The sequence below is a fragment of the Lolium perenne genome, chromosome 7 (genome assembly GCF_019359855.2).
Source record: "Lolium perenne isolate Kyuss_39 chromosome 7, Kyuss_2.0, whole genome shotgun sequence".
Lineage (NCBI taxonomy): Eukaryota > Viridiplantae > Streptophyta > Magnoliopsida > Poales > Poaceae > Lolium > Lolium perenne.
In genome coordinates, this window is record NC_067250.2 from 175452099 (window position 1) to 175477076 (window position 24978).

Genomic DNA, 24978 nt, shown 5'->3' on the forward strand with positions numbered 1-24978 from the left:
TGGGTTATGAGCCCCCGAGCTTGTTGAAGAAGAAGATGTATGTCATCACTATCTTTTACTATATTGCAGCACCGCGAGCCCGCCTCATTAAAAACCTTTTCAGCCCCACTCGGTGCCCTGAAAAGGAAAAGAGTGCGTCTGAAAACTCGCGGGCGTTTCAGTACATTGTATTTTTGCAAAGGAGGACTATATTTCGACTCTAAGCGTAGAACCGCCTGAGTTGCGCCACGTTCCAGGGATTTTTCTCTGGAACCCCTGTCTTCTTGTCCTTGATCCAGTATGCTCCTCCTTCGATTACTTCTGTGACGATATAAGGGCCCAGCCATGGCGACTCGAGTTTTTCAGTACTTTGCTGATTGAGCCATAGGACTAAATCTCCGACTTGAAAAGATCTTGGCCGCAATCGTCGACTGTGGTAGTTTTTCAGGTCTTGCCGGTACTTTGTGACCCGTGAAAGTACTTCATCTCGAGCTTCGTCGAGTGCATCTACATCGTCCTCCAAAGCTCTTCTTGATGTTTCTTCATCATACTCTTTGACTCTTGGGGAGTCATGCTCTATTTCAATTGGTAGTATTGCCTCAGCTCCATGGACTAAGAAGAACGGAGTTTCTTGTGTCACCGTGTTTGGTGTTGTTCGAATACTCCACAAGACACTTGGCAATTCTTCTGGCCAGGTATGTCGAGCCTTTTCAAGCGGTCCTAGCAGGCGCTTTTTAATACCATTGCAGATGATACCATTGGCTTTCTCGACTTGACCATTGGTTTGCGGGTGCCCAACTGACGCGAAGTGCAATTTGATGCCTACTTCTGCACAGTACGCCTTGAATTCCTTGGATGTGAAGTTGCTACCATTGTCTGTGACGATGCTGTGAGGTACTCCAAATCGAAAAACGATGCTCTTCACGAATTTTATTGCTGACGCTGCATCTGGTGAATTTATCGGCTTTGCTTCTATCCACTTGGTGAATTTATCGACACCAACCAGCATGTACTCGTATCCTCCTGGCGAGGCCTTGTGTAATTTTCCCACCATATCGAGACCCCATTGGGCAAAGGGCCAAGACAATGGTATTGGCATCAGCTCTGCTGCCGGAGAGTGGGGTTTTGCGGCGAATCTCTAGCACGCGTCGCAGGTTCGTACTATCTCTTTTGCATCCTCGATTGCTGTCAGCCAGTAAAATCCAGCCCGAAAAACCTTGGCCGCAATAGCTCGACTGCTCGCGTGGTGACCACATACTCCCTCGTGTACATCCTTTAAGATTATCCTTCCTTCTTCGGGTGTAACGCACCTTTGTAGCACGCCCGAAATACTGCGCTTGTATAACTCCCCTTTGACCACTGTAAAATCTTTGGATCGTCGAATAACTCGCCTTGCTTCAACTGGATCGTCGGGTATTTCTTTCCTTAAGATATATGATGACCCACAAGTATAGGGGATCGCAACAGTCTTCAAGGGAAGTAAAACCCAATTTATTGATTCGACACAAGGGGAGACAAAGAACACTTGGAAGCCTTAACAACGGAGTTGTCAATTCAGTTGCACCTGGAAACAGACTTGCTCGCAAGGGTTTATCAGTAGTAACAGGTTTATAGCAGATGAGTAGTGAAATAACAGCAGCAGAGTAACAGAGACAGCAGTAGTGATTTTAGTAAACAGCAGGATTAAAATACTGTAGGCACGGGGACGGATGACGGGCGTTGCATGGATGAGAGAAACTCATGTAACAATCATAGCAGGGCATTTGCAGATAATAATAAAACGGTGTCCAAGTACAAAGCAATCAATAGGCATGTGTTCCATATATAGTCGTGCGTGCTCGCCATGAGAAACTTGCACAACATCTTTTGTCCTACCAGCCGGTGGCAGCCGGGCCTCAAGGGAAACTACTGGATATTAAGGTACTCCTTTTAATAGAGTACCGGAGCAAAGCATTAACACTCCGTGAACACATGTGATCCTCACATCGCTACCATTCCCTCCGGTTGTCCCGATTTCTGTCACTTCGGGGCCATCGGTTCCGGACAGCGACATGTGTATACAACTTATAGGTAAGACCATAAACAATGATTATCTTGATGAAACAATAACATGTTCAGATCTGAGATCATGGTACTCGGGCCCTAGTGACAAGCATTAAGCATAACAAGTTGCAACAATATCATCAAAGTACCAACTACGGACACTAGGCACTATGCCCTAACAATCTTATGCTATTACATGACCAATCTCATCCAATCCCTACCATCCCCTTCGGCCTACAGCGGGGGAATTACTCACACATGGATGGGGGAAACATGGCTGGTTGATGTAGAGGCGTTGGCGGTGATGGCGGCGATGATCTCCTCCAATTCCCCGTCCCGGCGGAGTGCCAGAACGGAGACTTCTGGCTCCCGCGACGGAGTTTCGCGATGTGGCGGCGTTCTGGAGGGTTTCTGGCGACATCGACCTCTCTCCTGGCGTTTTTAGGTCGAGGCCGATAAATAGTCCGAAGGAGGGCGTCGGAGGCCGGCCGAGGGGGCCACACCACAGGGCCGCGCGGGCCCCCCTGGGCCGCGCCGCCCTATGGTGTGGGGCCCTCGGGCCTCCACTTCAATTATCCTTCTGGCTCCGTCATTATTCTGGGAAAATAGGGCCTTCTGCATAAATTCCGAGGATTTTCCCGAAAGTTGGATTTCTGCACAAAAACGAGACACTGTGAGCAGTTCTGCTGAAAACAGCGTTAGTCCGTGTTAGTTGTATCCAAAATACACAAATTAGAGGCAAAACAATAGCAAAAGTGTTCGGGAAAGTAGATACGTTTTGGACGTATCAACTCCCCCCAAGCTTAGCTTATTGCTTGTCCTCAAGCAATTCAGTTAACAACTGAGCGATAAAAGAACTTTCACGAACACATTTGCTCATATGATGTATATATTCTCATGCTATGGCTAATACTCGAGCAGTTCATAATGAGATATATGCAAATAAGATCATCTAACAGCTATGTCAATCATGGAGAGGTACCAACAATTAATAAGAAGCATCATGAATCATGTATATAAGCAGAATTGTAATGTTCATAAGAGAGCATGATAAAGTGGTATCTCGCTTGCCTGTATTTGGTTGGCAAAACATAAATGCCCGGGCACCTTTGGAGTTCATAGAAAGACTAGAAGTAGTGATTGTCAAAAGATAAATGCATCAAAGTTATACCACAATCAATCATATTTTGAGACAAGCATATTATACTAAGAATGACAGTTGTGCTCTCAAGATAGTGCTCAAAGAAATAATGGAGACACAACATAAAAGTAAAAGATTGACCCTTCGCAGAGGGAAGCAGGGATTAACATGCGCTAGAGCTTTTCATTTTTATAAAGACAGGAGTAAAATTATTTTGAGAGGTGTTTGTTGTTGTCAACGAATGGTAATGGGTACACTAACTACCTCGCCAACCGAACTTTCAAGAGCGGCTCCCATGAATTATTGCATATTTATTTGGCACTCCTTCCAACCTTTCTTTCACAAACCATGGCTAACCGAATCCTCGGGTGCCTGCCAACAATCTCATACCATGAAGGAGTGCCTTTTATTTTGGTTTTATTATGATGATGACACTCCCCCCAACCTTTGCTTACTCAAGCCATGGCTAACCGAATCCTTCGGGTGCCGTCCAACAATCACAAACCATGGAGGAGTGTCTATTTAAGTTAATTAATTCGGGACTGGGAATCCCATTGCCAGCTCTTTTTGCAAAATTATTGGATAAGCGGATGTGCCACTAGTCCATATGAGAGTCCGTCAAAAGTAAATGACAAGGTTGAAAGTTAAACACCACATACTTCCTCATGAGCTATGAAACATAAACACAAATTGAGAAGCATTTTGAAGGGTTTAAAGGTAGCGCATGAGAATTTACTTGGAATGGTTTGAAATGCCATGCATAGGTATTTATGGTGGACACTCTGGAATAACTTGGTTTTCATGTGTTTGGAAGTACGAGAAGCGTTCCCGCTCAGTACAAGTGAAGGCTAGCAATAGACTAGGGAGCGACAAATCAAGAGAGCAATGCTTGTCATAATCATGCTTGCGGCAAAATAAATTAACGGAGGCATAAAAGTGATACAAGAACTCTGAAGCAATATAGATCATCGAGGCTTAATTGACCTTTTTGTTCAGTCATATGCATGCGTGAGCATGTGCCAAGTCGATATAAATGAATTATTCAGAGGAGGATACCACAATGCCATACTTACTTATGAATAAAACAATGCAAACAAACATACATGACATGCTACTCATATTAATAAATTGGAGCTAAACATGAGAGATCATGAACTACTAGACTTTCTCAAATAACATATACCTCACACGAACCAACTAAGCATGCTCACATGGATGAGTATATGTGCAAAAATGAAAGCAAATAGAGTTCATACCAGCCTCTCACCACAATCAGATTGTCGTAGATCGTCATTATTGCCTTTTCACTTGTGTAGCTTGGATAATATGAAATGAAAACCACGCTCCAGCCACCGAAGACCATTGAACTCATAAAGAACTTTACAAACCAGAGAAGAACAGCAAATATTTTTGGTGTTTTCAAATTGCAAATAAGAACAAGAGGAAACAAACAAACAAAGCAAAATCTTTTTGGGTTTTCTTATAGCAAACTAGCAATAGCAAATAAAGTGAAACAAATGCAAGAAACTAAAGCAAACAAATGGTGAAGAGAAATAACAGAAATATTTTTGGTCTTTTTGTGTTTTGGGAAGGAAACAAAACGAAATCAAGAAATAGCAAACTAAAAGAAACACAGAAAAGCGAAATGGCAGAAATCTGCCAAAACCTGACAGCAGTACAGAAATCGATTTTAACAAAAATCTTACGTTGCTCAGATCGAAAAGTGTTCAACTAATGAAAGTTAGATAACAACCTGGGGAACCTACACAAAAATTTGCAGCTCAAAATGACGCTCTGGCTATTTTTGACGATTTTTACAGTAACGTTCCAGAATCTGTTTTCAGGCAGCATTTCCCCAAATATCATCTTCCTCTCATTAGAAAACCACTCAAACGAACAAAACAAGTATGTGCGAGTATCCAGCAACCATAATATGCAAAGAATGAGTGATGCCGGTATACCTCCCCCCAAGCTTAGGCTTTTGGCCTAAGTGGAGTTCAATCCCATCGATCCCATGAGGTAGTGTCTCCGTAATATGAAGATGGGTCGTATTCCGGGTATGTGCTAGAAGAAGCACCCGGATATGTGACGGTGTGGTCGTAGGAGGTCCCGACGTCCTCGGAGTCATGTTGCTGGTGGAAGTCTCTTATCTTCAAATGTTCATCCACCTCCTCCTTAGTGCACGACCATGACTGCCTGTCAATACTCAACAAACTAGGTTGGGGAAGAGGGATTTCCTTCTCCTCCCGTCGAGAAAACAACATTCTATACACCATACTATCTAAAGTAGAGTCAGTAGTAACAAAATGATGACTCTTCATAGCAGTAATATCAAGTCTCCTAGGGGCCAATGGCACATCATTAGGATCAATAGGAAGATTAAGATATGTTAAAACGCGCAGTGCAATGGTTCCTCCAAAAATAGGCCCCCTGGTAGTCAGGCGGCGAGCAATAAGAGCACCAAGGTGATAGGAGGTTTGACCAGTAAGTGCAATATTCAGGAAAGCAAGATGGTAGCTAGAGATATTACTAGTGTTCTCCCTACCAAGAATGCTAGTAGCAATGTAGTATGCAAAATATTTAATGGCGGGAGTTGAATGTTCCTTATCTTGCCCCGCTGAATGGTGCGACAATCATCGTCGGTGATCCCACGGTAGAGCTCCAGCAAGTCCCGGGGGTTGTCATCAATCCTACTTGCTGTACCTACAGGGGCAATATCCAAGGCACAACAAAAATCCTTCAATGGCATAGTCACAGTATTACCATAAATCCTGAACGCAACTGTTGGCTCATAGTGTTTGTTGTTGAACTGGAAACTCTCGACGAAGATTTTGGTGAGCAAGTAGTATTGCTCCCTTTCATCGCCCATATAAGTGGTTAACCCTGCCCTGTTGACAAGGGTTAAGAAATCCTCCAGTATCCCTGCATTCCTTAGAAAATCATAACATGGAAAAGTAGAAGCATTAGGAGGACCGTTGTCCTCTTCAGGCGCGAAGCTAGGCGCGAGAATGTCTTCATTGTATGATTGCCTAATCCGGGTGGCGGCCCTAGAAGGCCTCCCGGTGCTAGTTGTCCCCTTCTTGAACAACTCCCCAAAGCTAAACTTCTTCATAGCTTCTCTGAAATTTTCAACAAATGACATAAAAATTTGGTTTGGTGACATATAATTGAGGGAAACTACCATAGGAACTTGCTAGAGTACTAATCATGCATCAAAACTAGTTTCTACCACTTAGAACAAGCATGCAAGCTCACTAAACATGTTACCTACAGCAGCAAAATATTCAAGATATACTCAACCAAACGAAATTCTACTTGGATGGGTGGAGGAGTCACATACCGAAGAGCAAATGTGCCAAATTTCAGACAGAAATCTGGGCTGAGCAAAGAGATCGAAAAATCCGGAGCTCTGGAGCAAAAACGCGAGTGAGAGGAACTTGGTACGAGTTTTTTCGGGAGAGAGACTGGTCTGGGCGAAAGAGATGACAAAGTGGGGCAGAGGGGGACCCACACCACATGGTGGCGCGGCCACCTCCTTGGCCGCGCCGGCCTGTGGTCTGGCCCCCTCTGGTGCCCCACAGGTCATCCTCTGGTGCTCCCAGGTGCCTCGTCGAAAAATAGGACCAACGGTATAATTTTTGTGAATTTTTGAAAACTTTGAAAAACGCACATTTCTGGGTATTTAGTTTATTATTACTGGCCAGGAAAAATTTTGAAATCTTCAAATAACTAAAGAACTTTGCAAATTAAAAGTGCTACAGCAACTAGAGCAAGTGGAGGAAGAAAGAGATGTTGTTTACCCTCTCTATGCATACAAAAAGTATTTGTTAACAAGGTTGATCAAGTCTTGCCACCAAATAAATTTTACATAGCATAAGAAGAAATAAACCTCAAATCAATCATGTTACCTTGAATTGTATTGATATGGATCCAATCACGAGAGTTTGATATTCTTCCTTAGGCTCATATATAGGACAATCAATAGTTCCCACTTTGATAGTTCTCACATTAGAAATAGTATTGACTCCACATACTTTATCAATCTTCTTGGGGAAATAAACGGTATGCTCCCTATCATCAATATTGAAAGTAACCTTTCCTTTATTGCAATCAATAACAGCCCCTGCGGTGTTAAGAAAAGGTCTCCCAAGAATAATAGACATATTATCATCTTCAGGCATTTCCAACACAACAAAATCAGTTAATATCAAGTAGTTAGTAGTAACTTGAACAGGAACATTCTCACATATACCAACAGGAATAGCAGTAGATTTATCAGCCATTTGCAAAGATATATCAGTAGGTATCAACTTATCTAAGTAAAGTCTCTTATAAAGAGAAAAAGGCATAACACTAACACCAGCTCCCAAATCACATAGAGCAGTTTTAACATAATTATTCTTAATAGAACAAGGAATAGTAGGTATACAGGTCGCCAAACTTCTTAGGAACTTTGCCATTTAAAGAGTAATTAGCAAGCATAGTGGAAATTTCCTCATTGGGGATTTTCCTTTTGTTAGTAACAATATCTTTCATATACTTTGAATAAGGTGGCAATTTAATAGCATCGATCAAAGGGATTTGCAAGAATAAAGGTTTCATCCAATCGCAAAATTTATTATAGTGTTCTTCTTCCTTTGATTTTAATTTCTTAGCAGGAAAAGGCATTTGCTTTTGCACCCAAGGTTCTCTTTCATTACCATGTTTCTCAGCAATAAAATCTTCTTTAGTGTACTTTTTATTTTTAGCATGCTTTTCAGGTTCTTCTTCAACCTCTTCTTTATCAGGAGTATCATTCTTATCATTATCATTATCATTATCATGTTCATTACCACTTTCAGTTTCAGCATCAGAAATAGAAATACTATTAGGATCATTAACAGGTTCAGAGGATTCTACAACATTTTTATGTTTCTTCTTCTTTTTCTTCCTAGAATGAGCACTAGGTTCAATGCGTTGAGAATCTTGTTCAACTCTTTTGGGATGCCCTTCAGGATATAGAGGATCCTGGGTAGAGACACCACCTCTAGTTGTTACTTCATAAGCATGTTTCTCTTTAGAATTATTCCCTAACAAGTCATTTTGCACTTTAGTGAGTTGATCAATTTGAGTTTGAATCATTTGAAAATGTTTAACAAGCATCTTAACATCATTGGAGGTTCTCTCCACAATATCATGCAATTCACTAATAGCTTGAGAATTTTCCATTAAATGATTCTCTACTCTCATATTAAAATTTTCTTGCTTAACAATATAATTATCAAACTCATCTAAGCATTGTGCAGGAGGTTTCGAATACGGAATATCTTCCCTAGTAAAGCGTTGAAGGGAGTTTACCTCAATCATGGATGAAGGGGGAATTATCTCACATATATCTTCAATAGGAGGTAGATTCTTCACATCTTCAGATTTAATACCTTTCTCCTTGAGAGACTTCTTGGCTTCCCTCATATCTTCATCATTCAATTTAATTAAACCCCGCTTCTTCAATATTGGAGTTGGAGTCGGTTCAGGCGTAGTCCAATCATCATGATTCCGGCTTATTTTAGCCAATAATTCTTCAGCGTCGTCTGGAGTTCTTTTCCTGAAAACACAACCAGCACAACTATCCAGGTATGCCCTAGACTCAATGGTTAGTCCACTATAAAATATATCAAGTAAATCATGCTTTTCCAAATCATGCTCAGGTCGAGCTCTAATAAGAGAGCAGAATCTCGACCAAGCCTCAGGCAATTTCTCTTCATCTCCCTGATTAAAATTATAAATTCTCTGCAAAGCAATATGTTGAGCACTAGCAGGAAAGTATTTGCGGAAGAAAACATCAAGCAATTCTTTCGAACTTTTAATAGAATTAGGTGGCAAATTATTATACCAAGTTTTAGCGTCATCCTTTAATGAGAATGGAAATATTTTAGCAACAAAGTAAGTACGCATCTTAACATCATCAGAAAACAAGCTACTAAGAGTAGATAGCTCAGTCATGTGTTCAACAGCACTTTCTTTTTCAGTACCACAAAAGGGTGTTTTCTCAACAATAGCTATATGAGATAGATCAAGAGAAAAATCATAATCTTTATCCCTAATGTTTATAGGAGATGTGGCAAACTTAGGATCAGGAGACAGTTTATATCTAACGGCATGTTCTGCAAGCAACTTTTTAATTTTTCTTGCATCAGTAGTAGCATTGCATTTTTCAATAAAATCATCATTAAGCTCCACATAATCTTCCTCGGGATCATCACTAAAATAACCAAGTTCAGGTGAACTAACAGGTGTAGTAGCATTAGGAGTTTCAGTATTTTCAATTTGTCTAGACCTAGCAATTGTAGCATCTAGAAAAGATCCCAATGAACCACTATCATCAAGCACAGCAGAAACATTATCAATATTATGAGAGTGTTCAGATTCAGCAGATGTACCCGCATGCGAAGCTTGTGGCGGTGAAACAAGTTTATCAATCACAGATGGTGAATCAAGAGCAGCAGAGGTATTCAGAATTGTACCTTTTCTTGTAGTGGATGGTAATATGGCGATCTTAGTATCGCGAGGTTTACCCATGATGGAGAATTTGCAGCGAACAATATTAATCCAAGTGAACTTCCAAATAAAGCTATGCTCCCCGGCAACGGCGCCAGAAAATAGTCTTGATGACCCACAAGTATAGGGGATCGCAACAGTCTTCGAGGGAAGTAAAACCCAATTTATTGATTCGACACAAGGGTGACAAAGAACACTTGGAAGCCTTAACAACGGAGTTGTCAATTCAGTTGCACCTGGAAACAGACTTGCTCGCAAGGGTTTATCGAGTAACAGGTTTATAGCAGTAGCAGTAGTGAAATAACACGAGAGTAACAGAGACAGCGGTAGTGATTTTAGTAAACAGCAGGATTAAAATATCGTAGGCACGGGGACGGATGACGGGCGTTGCATGGATGAGAGAAACTCATGTAACAATCATAGCAGGGCATTTGCAGATAATAATAAAACGGTGTCCAAGTACAAAGCAATCAATAGGCATGTGTTCCATATATAGTCGTGCGTGCTCGCAATGAGAAACTTGCACAACATCTTTTGTCCTACCAGCCGGTGGCAGCCGGGCCTCAAGGGAAACTACTGGATATTAAGGTACTCCTTTTAATAGAGTACCGGAGCAAAGCATTAACACTCCGTGAACACATGTGATCCTCACATCGCTACCATTCCCTCCGGTTGTCCCGATTTACTGTCACTTGGCCATCGGTTCCGGACAGCGACATGTGTATACAACTTATAGGTAAGACCATAAACAATGATTATCTTGATGAAACAATAACATGTTCAGATCTGAGATCATGGCACTCGGGCCCTAGTGACAAGCATTAAGCATAACAAGTTGCAACAATATCATCAAAGTACCAACTACGGACACTAGGCACTATGCCCTAACAATCTTATGCTATTACATGACCAATCTCATCCAATCCCTACCATCCCCTTCGGCCTACAGCGGGGGAATTACTCACACATGGATGGGGGAAACATGGCTGGTTGATGTAGAGGCGTTGGCGGTGATGGCGGCGATGATCTCCTCCAATTCCCCGTCCCGGCGGAGTGCCAGAACGGAGACTTCTGGCTCCCGCGACGGAGTTTCGCGATGTGGCGGCGTTCTGGAGGGTTTCTGGCGACTTCGACCTCTCTCCTGGCGTTTTTAGGTCGAGGCCGATAAATAGTCCGAAGGAGGGCGTCGGAGGCCGGCCGAGGGGGCCACACCACAGGGCCGCGCGGGCCCCCCTGGGCCGCGCCGCCCTATGGTGTGGGGCCCTCGGGCCTCCACTTCAATTGTTCTTCTGGCTCCGTCATTATTCTGGGAAAATAGGGCCTTCTGCATAAATTCCGAGGATTTTCCCGAAAGTTGGATTTCTGCACAAAAACGAGACACCAGAGCAGTTCTGCTGAAAACAGCGTTAGTCCGTGTTAGTTGTATCCAAAATACACAAATTAGAGGCAAAACAATAGCAAAAGTGTTCGGGAAAGTAGATACGTTTTGGACGTATCAATATACGATATGTACGCTTGCATCCATGGGACTTCCACCATCATCACCAGTTCCTGGTCCTCTTCTTCTTCTGGTGCTTCTTTGAGAGCCATCGAAGTTTTGTCCTCCTTCTCCTTCTTCTGAGCCTTCTTCGGTTTGGTGGACCTCTCAGTTATCTCTTCCCAAAACACACCTGGCGGAATTGCAAGGCACTGCGACCCAATGTTTGCGAGAACATCGGCTTCATCGTTGCTTAGCCTGCTAATATGATTTACTTCGCATCCGTCAAATAGCTTCTCAAGCTCGGTGTACACTTCCTTGTATGCCACCATGCTATCATTGACTGCATCACATTGGTTCATAACCTGCTGAGCTACCAATTGTGAGTCGCCAAAGATTTTTAATCGGGTTGCACCACAAGCTTTCGCCATCTTCATCCCGTGTATGAGAGCTTCGTATTCCGCTTCATTGTTAGATGCGTTTGGGAACATCATCCGTAGGACATACTTCAGTTTGTCGCCTTCAGGTGATATAAGTATCACGCCTGCACCAGCTCCTTCTACCCTTTTGGACCCGTCAAAATTCATGGTCCAAGTTCTCAATAAATCTGGAGGTCCTGTGTTTTGCAGCTCCATCCACTCTGCGATGAAATCTGGCAGAATTTGCGACTTGATTGCCTTTCTTTTTTCATACGTGATGTCCCGAGGGGAAAGTTCTATTCCCCAAAGGGAGACACGCCCTATAGCTTCTGGATTGTTCAGTATATTTGATAGAGGTGCTTCATTGACCACTATTATCGGGTGTGCCGAAAAATAGTGGCGCAATTTTCTTGCTGTTGTAAACACTCCGTATGATAACTTCTGGTACTGCGGGTACCGCTGTTTGGAAGGCGATAAAACTTCACTGATGAAATATACCGGCCTTTGTACTACATGGAGTTTTCCTTCTTCTTCTCTTTCGACGACTAGCGCCGTGCTGACCACCTGAGGCGTAGCTGCAATGTATAACAGGAGAGGTTCCTTCTCTTTCGGCGCCACCAAGATTGGTGGTGTCGAAATTGTGCACTTTAAATCCTCGAAGGCTCTATCTGCCTCTTCGTTCCACTGGAATTTATCTCCTTGCTTGATTAAAGCGTAGAACGGTAACGCTTTTTCTCCCAGCCTGGCGACAAATCTGCTTAAAGCTGCAACTCGTCCAGTTAGCTGTTGTATTTCTTTCAACTTTGTTGGCTTCCTCATTGTTACGGTGGCTTGGATTTTTTCGAGATTTGCTTCAATCCCTCTTGCTGAAACTAGAAACCCAAGAAGTTCTCCTGCAGGGACAACAAAGGAACACTTCGTCGGGTTCAACTTGAGGCAAAACTTGTCGAGGTTATCGAAAGTTTCCTTCAGATCCTCGATTAGCGTTGTCCCCTTTTTTGATGTTATAACGACATCGTCGATGTACACTTGTACGTTTTTCCCAATCTGTGTTGCTAAGCACTTCTGCATCATCCTCTGGTACGTTGCTCCCGCGTTTTTCAGACCAAAAGGCATTGTTCTATAGCAAAACACGCCATAAGGTGTGATGAACGCTGTTTTGACCTCATCTTCTTCTCTCAATCTGATCTGGTTATAACTAGAATATGCATCCAGGAAGGAAAGACGTTCACATCCTGCCGTGGGGTCGATAATTTGATCGATCCTCGGGAGGGGAAAGTGATCCTTTGGACAATGTTTATTGAGACACGTAAAGTCGACGCACATGCGAAGGACTTTAGTGTTTTTCTTCGGCACCAGCACTGGGTTCGCTACCCATGTGGCCTCTGTATGCAGCTCCTTGATAAAACCAGTCGATCGATTTCTGACAGCATAGCTTTGCGGTTTGGCTCCGAAAAATGCCGCAAAGATTGTTTTATTGGTCTCGCTAATGGATCCAAGTTTAGGTGGTGCTCGGCAAGTTCCCTGGGTACTCCTGGCATGTCAGCTGGACACCATGCGAAGATTTTCCAGTGCTCACGGAGGAACTCGACGAGCGCGCTTTCCTATGCGAGGTCCATGTCTGTCGCGATGGACGTCGTCTTTTTTGGATCTGTCGGGTGAATCTGCACCTCTTTAGAATTTTTCTCAGTGTTAAAGGTTGATTCTTTGTTCGGCCTTCCTACATCTGGCAGTACATCATAATCAGTCGTGAGCCTTGACGCCATGTACTCTGCTTGCATCCCGAAGGTTTCTGATAGTCGATGAAAATCCTTATCACATTTATCGTCTAACGCAAAGCTTCCTTTGACTGTGATTGGTCCCTTAGGTCCAGGCATCCTCCACAACAAGTATGTGTAATGTGGTACCGCCATAAACCTGGCATATGTTGGTCATCCCAACAAAGCGTGGTATTGTGATGGGAAATCCACAACTTCAAATTCCAGCCTCTCTATTCTGTAGTTTTCTCGGGTCCCAAACTGAACGTCGAGATTGATCTTCCCCAATGGATAGCTTGGCTTCTCCGGTGTGATGTCATGGAATCGCGTGTCGGTTGGTTTCAGGTTTGCTAGGGATATGTTCATCTTCCTTAGTGTATATGCATACATAAGGTTTAAACTGCTGCCGCCATCTATGAACACTCGAGATACATCGAATCCTGCGATTACTGCTGGTAAGATAAGTGCTGACTGCCCTGGTCGAGGAACTTGCTGTGGGTGATCCGCTATTGTGAAGCCAATGTCTTGCCCTGACCAGTTAAGGTACTCAACCGTTGGTGGAGGCATCTTCTCTGCCATGAACACCTGTCGCGAGATTACTTTCTGAGCTCTATTGGATGGCCTGCCTTTCTGAATCATCGAGACTGCTCCGTTGGAATTGGGATCAACATAAGGTGGTGGTGCAGGTGCTGCCGCTATTCTGAGCTGATGTCGATTTTCGTCCGTAATCGCGGGAGGAGGTGGCAAGTGGATCTCACTCCTGGGTCCTTGAGGATTTATGTGTGCTGCCTGGGCATTGGCGTGCCCTGCCCACCTTAACATTGCTTGGAAATTTCGGCAATCCTTTTGCAAGTGTCCTGACTGTCTTTTTCTGTTGTTGTCGAGATAAAAATGCATCTGACACAGCCCGTTCATCATCTCCTCGGGGAACACGAAAGGTCTTTGGAACCTTGGCCCAGTATTTTGCCTGATGTTTCGAGAGTCATCTCTATTGTCGCCTCGCTGCTCGTTGCTCCTCTGATAATCGTCTCTATTGTTTCCTCCGGCGCTTGCTCGAAAGCCAGCCGAAATCTGTCCAGGAGCATCATAGCTCGGGTACTGCTGAGGAAATCGTCGCCTATTTTGATAATTTCGACCGCGGTCCTCCTCTGGTGACCTATGCCATTTGTTGTGAACAGCATCCTCTCCATCTGCCCATCTGTTTGCTATCTCCATTAATGTGGATACTGTCTTTGGGTTAGTTCTCCCCAAGTCCTCGACAAAATCCCCTCGCCTGATTCCTGCGACAAACGCATCTATCGCTCTCTCGTCAGATATATTCTCTGCCGAGTTTTTAATGATATTCCATCTTTGGATGTACTTCCTCATTGATTCATCTGGCTTTTGTCGACACGCCCTCAGTTCCTCTAGTGATGCAGGTTTTTTGCAAGTGACCGGAAATTCTTGACGAACACGTCCTCGAAGCTATCCCAGTTGTCGATAGATCCTGGGGGAAGCTTTTTTATCCAAGATCGCGCAGCTCCACTTAAATGCACCTGGATGCTTTGCATAGCTGTTGCTCTGGTTCCTCCTGTGAGCTTCACCGTCTCGAGGTAATCAACTAGCCAATCCTCTGGATCTTGCAAACCGTCAAATTTTTTTGAAGTTATCGGGCAGTTTAAACCCTGAAGGGACTCGAGTTTTTCGGACCCTCCTTGTGAAGCATGGCAACCCACACATATCCTCGTCGTTTAGTTCTGGGGAATGCCGATGTTCTCTTCTATTTTGCTGTGCTCTGTCCACCCTTGCTTGCGCTGCTGTGTCTCTTGCTCCACTTGTTCCTTCGGGAACTGTTGCTGCTGCCGCAGGTCGTGGACTATTTTGCATTGCTGTTCCTTCGGGAGGTGTTGACACAAACGCCGTTCCCATGGCTCCGACTCCTGCCATCGCCATGTTGTACAATGCCTCCCTTGGATCTCCTGGAGGTGGCCTGGATGCAAGGATCAAGGCCTGTGTCTCCATATACCCAGCTTCTGGTGTCTTGGGGATAATGTTCCCTCTCGTGTCTATCGACATAAAAGACATGTCGAGGTTTTGAACCAAGTGCTCTCTTTCTCCTTCAGGTATGTTTTGCAGCCTTGATCTCGCTCTGTTCCGAGCTTCCCTGTGGCTATCTCCCGAAGTTCCTGATTGTCGACTTAACTCTGCCCTTCGTCTGCTTGATGCAGAGGCTGCCTCCCTTCTTCTGTTTAGAGCAGCTGTCTGTTTTTCCAATTCCCTTGCAGCTCGCGCGGGCCTATATTGATATGCTTGTAATTCTTCTGGCGTGGCTGTTGTGGCCATTGGTTCTGAGCCATCCATAGCTCTTGCGGCTCTATCCCATGCTGCTTGTGGGAGTTGAACCCTAACACGTGGTGTCGGTCCGACATATTTGCTGCCTAAACCTCGTCGTAGATCGGAGGGATCGACGTATGGATTTCCCAAATCGTCGAAAGCCTCAGATGTTTCCTCCTGATCGCGACTTGGCTCTTCGATGGCATAGATCTGATGATATTTTGAATTCTGATCTTTGCTGGGTTTGGTGACACCATCATAAAGATTGGTGAAGACCTTGCCCACAGTAATAGATTTGTCGATGAAGTTGAAGCTGTCGACGCTGCTCGAGTCATCGCTTATATAAGAGTCCGCAGATGACTCGAAGGACATGTCGCTGAAGATCCTGGCGAGCTTTTCGCTTGCCCTGGTGCTGATGAAGCGTGGCGATGAAGTCTCCTCTTCGCCTGACTCGATTGTCGATGCTGAGTTTGAAAAATCGGAATCGACCGCCGATAATCCCGACGAGATCGAAATTTCGAGACGATACGCTCCCTCCTTCTTGACGCGAAAGTGGAATCTTACGAACGTTATCTCCATAGGCTCCTCCAGATACACATATGCATCCAAACGGGAGGGCGGGTGAGGAACAAAATCGACAGGACCAGTTGCGATCTGTTTACCTCGATCCATCGCGTTACTTGCTGTTGATGAAGTCAACGATCTTGAACGTGCCATCGAGATCAGATCCTTGACGCCTCTAATCTCCACAGACGGCGCCAATTGACAAGGGATTAACTTATCAATGCCTACGGGTTGTAGACTAGGGTTTAGTTAGAAGTAGAGGGCAAGTAGATCTCGAAGGTTTCAGCCGAAAAGTACTCGACGATATGAAAACGAGGGTTTGTGAAACAATGATTCGATACTTTCTTTGTCCCTCGACTCCCTCTTATATAGGAGGTGGAGCCGAGGGATTCGTAATGTACAAGTTACAGAGCCCGGGAGGGTTTCCAACTCATCCCGCAAGATTACAAATATTATCTCCTAATACAACTCTAGCTTTCCTTAATAGCAATTTGGGCTTCCGATTCTTCTTATTCTTCGAGTCGTGGGCCTTCAGTAAACCCCGGGTACTATCTTCGGCAGGCCCATTGGGGATGCCTATGTCAGTTCGCACCTTCCTGGGCCTCCCCATCTTCGGCTTCAGCGTACGGCAGCTTTGATCCGATTCTGATTGCAAATCCTCCCACAGAGGATCCTCCTCCGAAGAGCTCGACAACGCCATCAGGTTGGACAGCTTGACGAACTTCCTCGGACCAGGCTTCATCACCTGCGCCTCTGCGCGAGGCTCTTCCACAGCTTTGGTGCCCGCCGATGCGCGGGGTGTTGATGACGATGGAACCGACGCAAAACTTGCTCGCTGTCGGAGCTAGAGATGGAGCTGGGGCGCACCTCTCGGCGACCGCAGCCCAAACCTTCCTCGATCTCCAACGCCAGCCGCTGCAAACTCCGACTTCTCTGGATGCTCCGCCACCACCTGGCCCCTCTCCAACTCCAGCCTCCGCGCACATCCCTTCCCCTTGCGCCACCTCTCCGCCATCCGACAGCACCGTCGCCACAGTTAGCCGCCGCCAACTCGCCGCAGATCTAAGTGGGAGAAGCTTACTAGAGAAGGCTTGTGCGGAGGATGCCAGTGGAGATGTGGTGAACAGGGAAGGAGGTGGGTGTTGAGGGCTTCGTCCGTCCATGCTGGTGGCCATGGCCCGCCATGGGAGGGGATCGAAAAGGTCCCGCCATGAACAGGGCGTTCGGTCGGAATAGCCAGAGCGGACGACATCACCTCTAGGAAACAAATTTTCACACACCTATCGTGAAATAATTTATATGTTTTAACATTGTAAATATTGTTTGAAGTGGTTGCAAAATATTAGCTCAAATTTTGGTTCGGCAATGTGGGTCTTGGGACCAAGCAAGCAGCCAGCGGTTGCCTATCCAAAGGTGATGTGGCGAACCTTGTTAGAGCATCCCCACTCGTTGGTGCTCCCCACGCCCAAATCCGGCGAAATTTTCGTCCGGATTGGAGGAAGATTTGGCGTGGGGAGGAGTAGTTTCCCAGCCGCGTGCCCAGGCGAAGACGATGATGCGAATTTGAAAAACGGAAACTTGACAAACTACGGCTAAAAACGGGCGAATATAGACTAAATTTAATGATATTTATTATATAACGGGCGGAGTTCATACATAGAGGCCGAATTCGACTATATTTCGAATTCGGCTAGGGGAATTCAAATGCTAATTTTAAAACACGGCGCTCTACATGCCGAAATGGCGGTAGAACACCGTGTAGTCGCCGTCGTCGTCGTCGGAGCCGTCGTCCTCGACCTTCGGCGGCGCGGCCTGGCTGCTGCTGCCCTGGCCGGCGTCTCCCCACCCCGGGGATGGCTTGTACCATTCGTCGTCGGAGGACTCGAGGTCGACGAAGGGGACAGCGACGCCGGATGGAGGTGTCGCAGGACGGCGGTAGCGCGCGACATCGTCGGCGGCGGTTGGAGCGGCGCGGGCGGCAAGTTGGCGTGCGGCGGCCAGGTCCAGCAGCCGCCGCTGCTGCTCCGCATCCTCGCGCTCCCGGCCGCGCCTCGACCACGCCGTGGCGGCGTCCTCGGGGAGGCGTTGTCGGCGGGCACCGTGTCGTTGAGCGACACGGCGATCGCCTCCGCCACGGCGGCGTCCTCCGCCCGCTTCGCCTCCTCCTCGGCGAGCTGTTTGCGGCGGCGTTGGTGGCGGCCGCGGCGTCCTCCTTCTTCGCCGCCTTCCTCTTCCGCCCGTGCTGCGAGGGTTGGTCGCGGATGACGAGGGCGCCACTGCTGCGCCCTTCGGTCGGCGGCGGAGACGCCGCTCCTTCTGACGCGCGCCGGCGTCGAAGGCGACGTCGCCTCCTTCTTCACCGGCGCCAAGGATGACCTCGGCGCCGATCCGAAGACGACGAGCCGGCAGCCATGCGCCGTGGCTGCCGGACATTTCCCGGCGGCGGCTGGCCGATGCCCTCGATGCGGGGGCATCGTGAGCACGGGAAGTTTCCGCCCTCGATGTGCTCGAGGACGGCCTCGAGTGTCCGGCCCGGCGCGCTCCACCAGCGTCGGCGGCCCGCGGCGTTGTTGCGCGGAGGCGGAGGCGGCGGGCCGTCGTAGGCCGCCAGCTCCCGCTCCCACCGCTGGAGGAAGTAGGAGTTCCACCGCGTGTAGTTGTCGGGGTGGTGGCGCGGGTCGGTGCGCTCCTTGTCCGTCATGGTCATCCGCGCCTCCTCGATGGCGACGTCGAGGGCGTGGCCCCGAGGCAGCGGCGGGATTGGTACACCACCAGCACTGAGCCGCCACCCGCCGCCGGGAGGCCTCGTGTCCGGCGGGCAGGGGTACCCCGCCTGGTGGAGGAGGTGCCCCTCCCACGCTTGGAGCGACCGGCGGGGGAAGCCGTTGTTGGCTGCGCCGTCGTCGTCGTAGAACGCCATCGGGAGAGTAGAGGGAGAGTGGAGCACGGGATACGCCTCGCGGCGAGCGGAGCGGCGTATATAGGCGCGGCTGGCGCGGGGGATTAATGCCGCGTGGAATGCGACGCGTCCGCGGCGAGCTGACCGGCGGCAGCCTTTACTGCGCGCGGAAGACGATGCGTGCGCGGAAGACGACGACATTAACTCGCCGCGTGGCCGGCGACGTGCATCCGGCGGCAGCTTTACAGCGCGCGGAAGACGATGCGATGAGGACGACGATCGGTTTCTCTCGCCGACAAGTTGGGGCCACCAGACGCGCGGGAAGTTTCCTCGGTATTTCCCGCGCTTTCGTTTCGTCCGGACTCCCCGAGCGCTCCCCGGGGGGCCGGGGATGGCGTGGGATCGCCGGATGAATTTAGGCCCAAATCCGGACGAAAACGAGGAACCGGGGGCGCGACTGAGCCGAATTACGCCGTCCAGATGGAAAAAACGTCATTCGGGAGCCTCGTCGGGGAGAGGAGTGGAGATGCTCTTACAATCGAGAGCTCACAAGTCACATCGTTGATGGAGTTTCGTACCGAGTACCCTGAGCCGACCACAGAGAGAGAGAGGGGTAGATCGGACAGTGGGCACCGCTCGAACATGGCAGCGCTGTGTGCACAGCTGTGCCGTCACTCAATGCGCGCTACCGAGAAAAGGAACAACGAAGCAGACAGTTGTCACTTGTCTGCTTCCCATCAACAATCATATTTCAGCTTGCAAGAATCTATTGGAAACGCGTCCATCATTATCTGCAAGAAAAGGTCGGAAACGCATCATCGTTATCTTACAAAAAAGTCAGGAAACGCAATCCTACAAAGTTTCTGAACAGAACATGTGACAAGATGACACAAACCCAAGACGAAATGTCAACATTCCTTTAAACTATATGTTCGATTTAGTTACATTCTTCACACCTACACTTTCATCCTTCTCAGTTGATCTCGGCATGAAAACAAACGGTACCAAATCAGGAACGACGACGCTACAAATCTACACGGGAAATGGCACAGGGGGTACATACATGTCCATGGGGGAATTGAATGGAATGAATGAACAGTTGTAACTTGTAAGAAACAAAAATTAATAAAATCTGGGGTGGCCAGCTACAATTCAGATGGGATTCATTGCATCACTTGCGGCCACACTCCCCGGGGAATCCCTTGGGGAAGCGCCAGCCGTCGGCGCAGTAGTTGTAGGAGAGGCAGTTGCGCTCCGCCCAGGCGACGGTGTCGAGCTCCTCGTCGCCGAGCTCCCTGTGCATCCAGGCGTCGGAGCCGTCGGGGCAGCGCGAGGAGTTCTTGCTGTGGACGCAGCCGTTGGCGTGGTAGGCGCGATAGGAGACCACGAAGGGCTCGTGCCTCCAGTGGATCTTGACGTTGCCGTGCTGCGTTGCCCAGTAGCTGCCGTCCCACAGCGTCGCGTGCACCTCCATCGGCCTGCTCGTCGGGAACGGCAGGTCATCGTAGTTCTTGAACGTCCTCACCGCCACGTTGTCCACCTCGAATCTGGCAATGGCGATTTGGGCGAATCGAACCAAATTAGTTGGAATTGTACGAACTCATTAGTCGAATTGGATGGAAAGAACTTGGAATTGGACGCGTACATGATGTTCTTGGGGTTCCAGGTGATCTTGTAGGTGTGGAAATCGGCGGAGGGGTCGAACCAGAGGTAGAACTGGTGCTCCTTCTTGCCGTCGCCGCTTGCCCACACGTTGGTGTTCATCACGTAGGGCTGCCCGCTCGAGTTCCCCATGAACTCGATGTCAATCTCGTCGTGGGTACTGCTCTCCCCGGACGTCAGCTGAACACATCCAGCGGCATTCACTTTATTAGCCAAAAGGAAAGAAAGAAAAAAGCACACAAGATGCATATCCTCTGCACGGATGAAATGGATGAAATTGCTGGCTGGCCTACGTAGAAGGAGGTGACGGTGCCGGCGGAGTTGCCGTCGACGAGCTTCATCCGGACGCTGAACTCGCCGAAGAGGTACTTGTTCTTGGATTTGAAGCCGGAGCCGGATTCCTGGTCGAGCTCCAGGGAGAACTCCTGCCCGCCGTTGCCGTCGTCCTTGTAGCCGATGTGGTCACGGTCGCCAATCACCTCAAACTGCTCGTCGAAGTCGGCCTTCGCCGTGAGGACGGCGAGGAGGGCCAGAACGACGAGGAGGGACAGGCGTGCTGCCATGTTTCGCTGCTGCTCTGTATGATGCAGGTACAGTGGTACTGGAATGGTGTCAGTGTGTTGTTTCGCAACGGGGCCTCGCTTTTAACTGATGCTCTTGTCTCCGCCACCGCTAGATGGATGGATCGAGCTGGTGGTGAACTGGTTGGGGCCGGCGTCACGGAAGGTGTCGATAATGCGGGCGGTACACGCACATGTTCGTGTCGGCTGGGGCCAAAGTTTTCCAACTTTTCTTTACCAGAATCTTCGGTGGGCTATTGTTGGTGCTTAATCACATGCCAAATCCACCATTTACGGTTTTGATAATAATCTACTCCCTCTATCTAAAAAAGCTAAAATGCATCACTAGTAGCGAAAATTGAATACTCAAATCGATACGGTTACCGACTTTTCAAGAGTTTTCATCTAGGTCACTAGCGTATAGCTCTGTATTCGCTCACGTGGCAATGGCCAAAACTCTACAACTTCGTACAAAAAGACCCCTGAAAATCCTAATTTCATTTTTAAAACCTAGAGACTCAATAGTGGAACCCACATATCAACCTTACATACCTACCTCCTCTCCTCTCTCTTCCTCCCTTTCCCACATCGGACACCGCCGCCGTTCCTCCTCCGCTAGTGCAGCGCCGCCGCACCGCGCCTGTGTTGCCCCGCCCAGCCACCCTCCTTGTGAATGATGCGCTAGCGCGGCCGATGGTGCTCCGTGGGGCTGCGTGTGGGGAGTCGGCTAATAGAAGCTGCTCCCGATGCATCGGGTTGCGTGGCTACTGGTCACTGCTCTCGGCCTACGCATGCTTGCTCGTCGCGGGGCTGCTCGCTGACCTCGGCACATGGTCGTTGCTCCCGAGTTGCGCCTGCTTGCTCGCCGACCGCGTGACCACGATTTTAGGGTTCAATTGTGACTTCTTGTGCCGTGGCGCCGTCATGCACACCGTAGAGGCATGGTGATGCGCGACGGGGACCGCTGTTGGGGCATCTCTAGGTCGCTTCTCAGAGGAGGTCGTAGGGCACACAACTGATCGCGCTGATAGGAAGGTCGGTAGCTGAATATTATCCATGCGAGGAGTGGTACGGCGGCGGCAAGGTGGGTAGCGCGGCCACACATGTTCGGTCAGGTCCAGCACGCTAGTGGCGCCGCCCGATGCGCTCCACACGCAAACTAGGAAGATAAGTCCACGGGCGGCGAGGTGAACAACATGGCTAGGCGAGGAGATGGACGGCGACGAAAGAGGTGGTCTCTGCCAGGCGAGGAGGTGGATGGTGGCGGAATACGAATAGGAATTGCGCTAAAGGCGAGGTTGGCAGCATGGTCTCGTGGCGCTCCTCTAGTTCGTGTGGGGTTGGTGTGGCGGGGGCGGTAATCCTTTTTTTTTTGTTGAGAAGTCCCCTATGTTAACTGCTAACCAGACGAACTATTTTGGCCGGTCAACCCTTTCCATGTTAGCGAATACAAAGCTATACGACGAGATAGTGACCTAGATGAACACTTCGCCGTATTTAGTTAGTGACCGTATCGATTTTGGTCTCCAAGTTCTAGTACCACCGTTGCATTTTACTCATCTAAAAATAGGTGTCTCAACTTTATCTAAGGATGTATCTCCAACTAAAATGCATCTAGATATATCTGTATCTAGACAAAATTGAGAGTACAAGGAGGGAGTAGCATTTTTAGTTGTCGTTTCCCAAATCGTGTTTGAAAAAAAAATGCCGGATCGGTCGTTTGAGGGACGCCACACCATGGTCCCACCGCTTGGAGATGAGGAAGAGAAACTGAAAGTACTTGTCATGGAGGCAATTTGTCTCCTCTTACTCATGCGACAACGAGCGTGCAACACGGCCACCCCTGTTCCTTCCACAGCCGCAGTGGTCGCATCCTCGTCGCAACCAGTTGAACTCGCCATCGAGCACATGTGAAGAAAGTTGGGTGGCTCCGTGGGGGGCGTTAGGGTTGTGTATGTGAGGCGCTAGGGTTGTGTGTGAAGGGTGATGAGCAAGCGCCCCATTTTATATGTCGGAGGCAGGTGAGGGGACGGTGGCGCGAATTAAAACATCAGCACGCAGAACAAGGCACGATGAGATGTCTCCCTACGCGTCTGGGGAACTGCAACATCACTGTGCGGAAATTTATTTTCCTTACGCAGAGGTAGGCGACGGGTGCGGCAACCCAGTGTGGATGACACGGCTGGCCCGCCACTCGCTACGCATTTCCGTGCTGCGTCTGACGCCCCCCCCCCCCCAACGTCCCCTATGGAGCGAGGATGATATTGGAATGCCACACACCGTACTGGGCCGCGCCGAACGAAAAAGGGCTTTGGGCATGCGGCTGGGGGTGGTCAAACCCCCGGCGCATCCCAAATTCCTTTACCGCACTTTACTACGTGTATCTTATATCTTGTTTAGTTCGCTAGAACCTTGTCATATAAGTAAATTCACATAGTAGCACATCTAGAAAATTTACCTTTTACTTCAAGCCTAAATTGAAAAATAATTAAAATATGATTAATCACCTATTCACCCCCTCTAGGTGCCTTACGATCCTTTCAATTACTCCTACGATTAGGATTGGCACACGTTGTTGGGGGGATGGCCCCCGGTAGGACAAAGGCCAGGCAAACTTGCCCTGTTTCAGCTATCAAGATACCGGTTTAGAGATTAATCCGGATAACCAAGTTAGGTTGGCTAGTGCCAAGTGAAAGTATACCGGTATCCTAGGAGGGGTATACCGAAATGCGGTAAATATGAGAGAGGCCGGAGTACCGGCAAGAAGTCAACTGTAGCATGTCGGCACTCTGGTCAAAGATTCCACGAAGGATAAGAGGACAAAGATGAGCGAAGCACATCAGCTTTAATCGAAGCTCTGAAGTCAAAGCAGAAGGTGATGTAAAAGCTACCGAACGAGGTCATCTCTTCCTGATTAAAGATAGGACCGGTGTCATCAAGGCCAAAGAAGCTTTATAAAGTAGCTTAGCTCATCAAAGATGTCATTAGGGTTTCTTTCCTTGTAAGCCACCCTCTCCCCTATATAAGGAGAGGGGGCACACCCCTGCGCGGGACAGATCGCATTAGAGAGAGACATTGACTAGCATTGCAAGTAGAACATGATCTTGTAGTTCGTACGTTCTTCAACCTCTGGCCAAGGGCTAAGTTCATCAATCTATACTGGAAGTTCTTCCCAAATCCTTCCCCTTGTTACCAAAACCCTCCCCCGAATCATCTAGCGCACATTCGGCCCCAACTTAAGCCATCTCATGGCATCTGTCTGTTCACCACGACGACAGTTGGCACCCACCGTGGGGCTAGCAGCTGCGCTTGCTGGAGTTCATATTCGGGCTGGCCTCCTCACCGTCTCCGGCGAGCGCGTGGTCTTCGGCCTCGTCTACTGATACGTCTCAAACGTATATATAATTTCTTATGTTCCTTTATTGATGATACTCACATATTTTATACACACTTTATGTCATATTTATGCTGTTTTCTGCTGTTTTTGGTTTCAGAAATCCTACAAAGGAAATATTCTCGGAATTGGACGAAATCAACGCCCAGGGTCTTATTTTTCCACGAAGCTTCCAGAAGACCGAAAGGGAAACGAAGTGGGGCGACGAGGCGCCGACACAACAGGGCGGCGCG

The 24978-nt window shown here is 47.9% G+C and overlaps 1 protein-coding gene across 1 annotated transcript; it reads right to left on the minus strand.

The window, feature by feature from the left end:
• Positions 1-20027: 20027 nt before the first annotated feature.
• LOC127314741 (xyloglucan endotransglycosylase/hydrolase protein 8) lies at positions 20028-21440 on the minus strand. The gene is made up of 3 exons (XM_051345263.2): positions 21085-21440; positions 20775-20971; positions 20028-20676 (listed from the first exon to the last, which is right to left on the minus strand). The coding sequence occupies exons 1-3, from the start codon at positions 21352-21354 to the stop codon at positions 20301-20303; spliced, it is 843 nt and encodes a 280-aa protein (XP_051201223.1). The 5' UTR covers positions 21355-21440; the 3' UTR covers positions 20028-20300.
• Positions 21441-24978: the final 3538 nt, after the last annotated feature.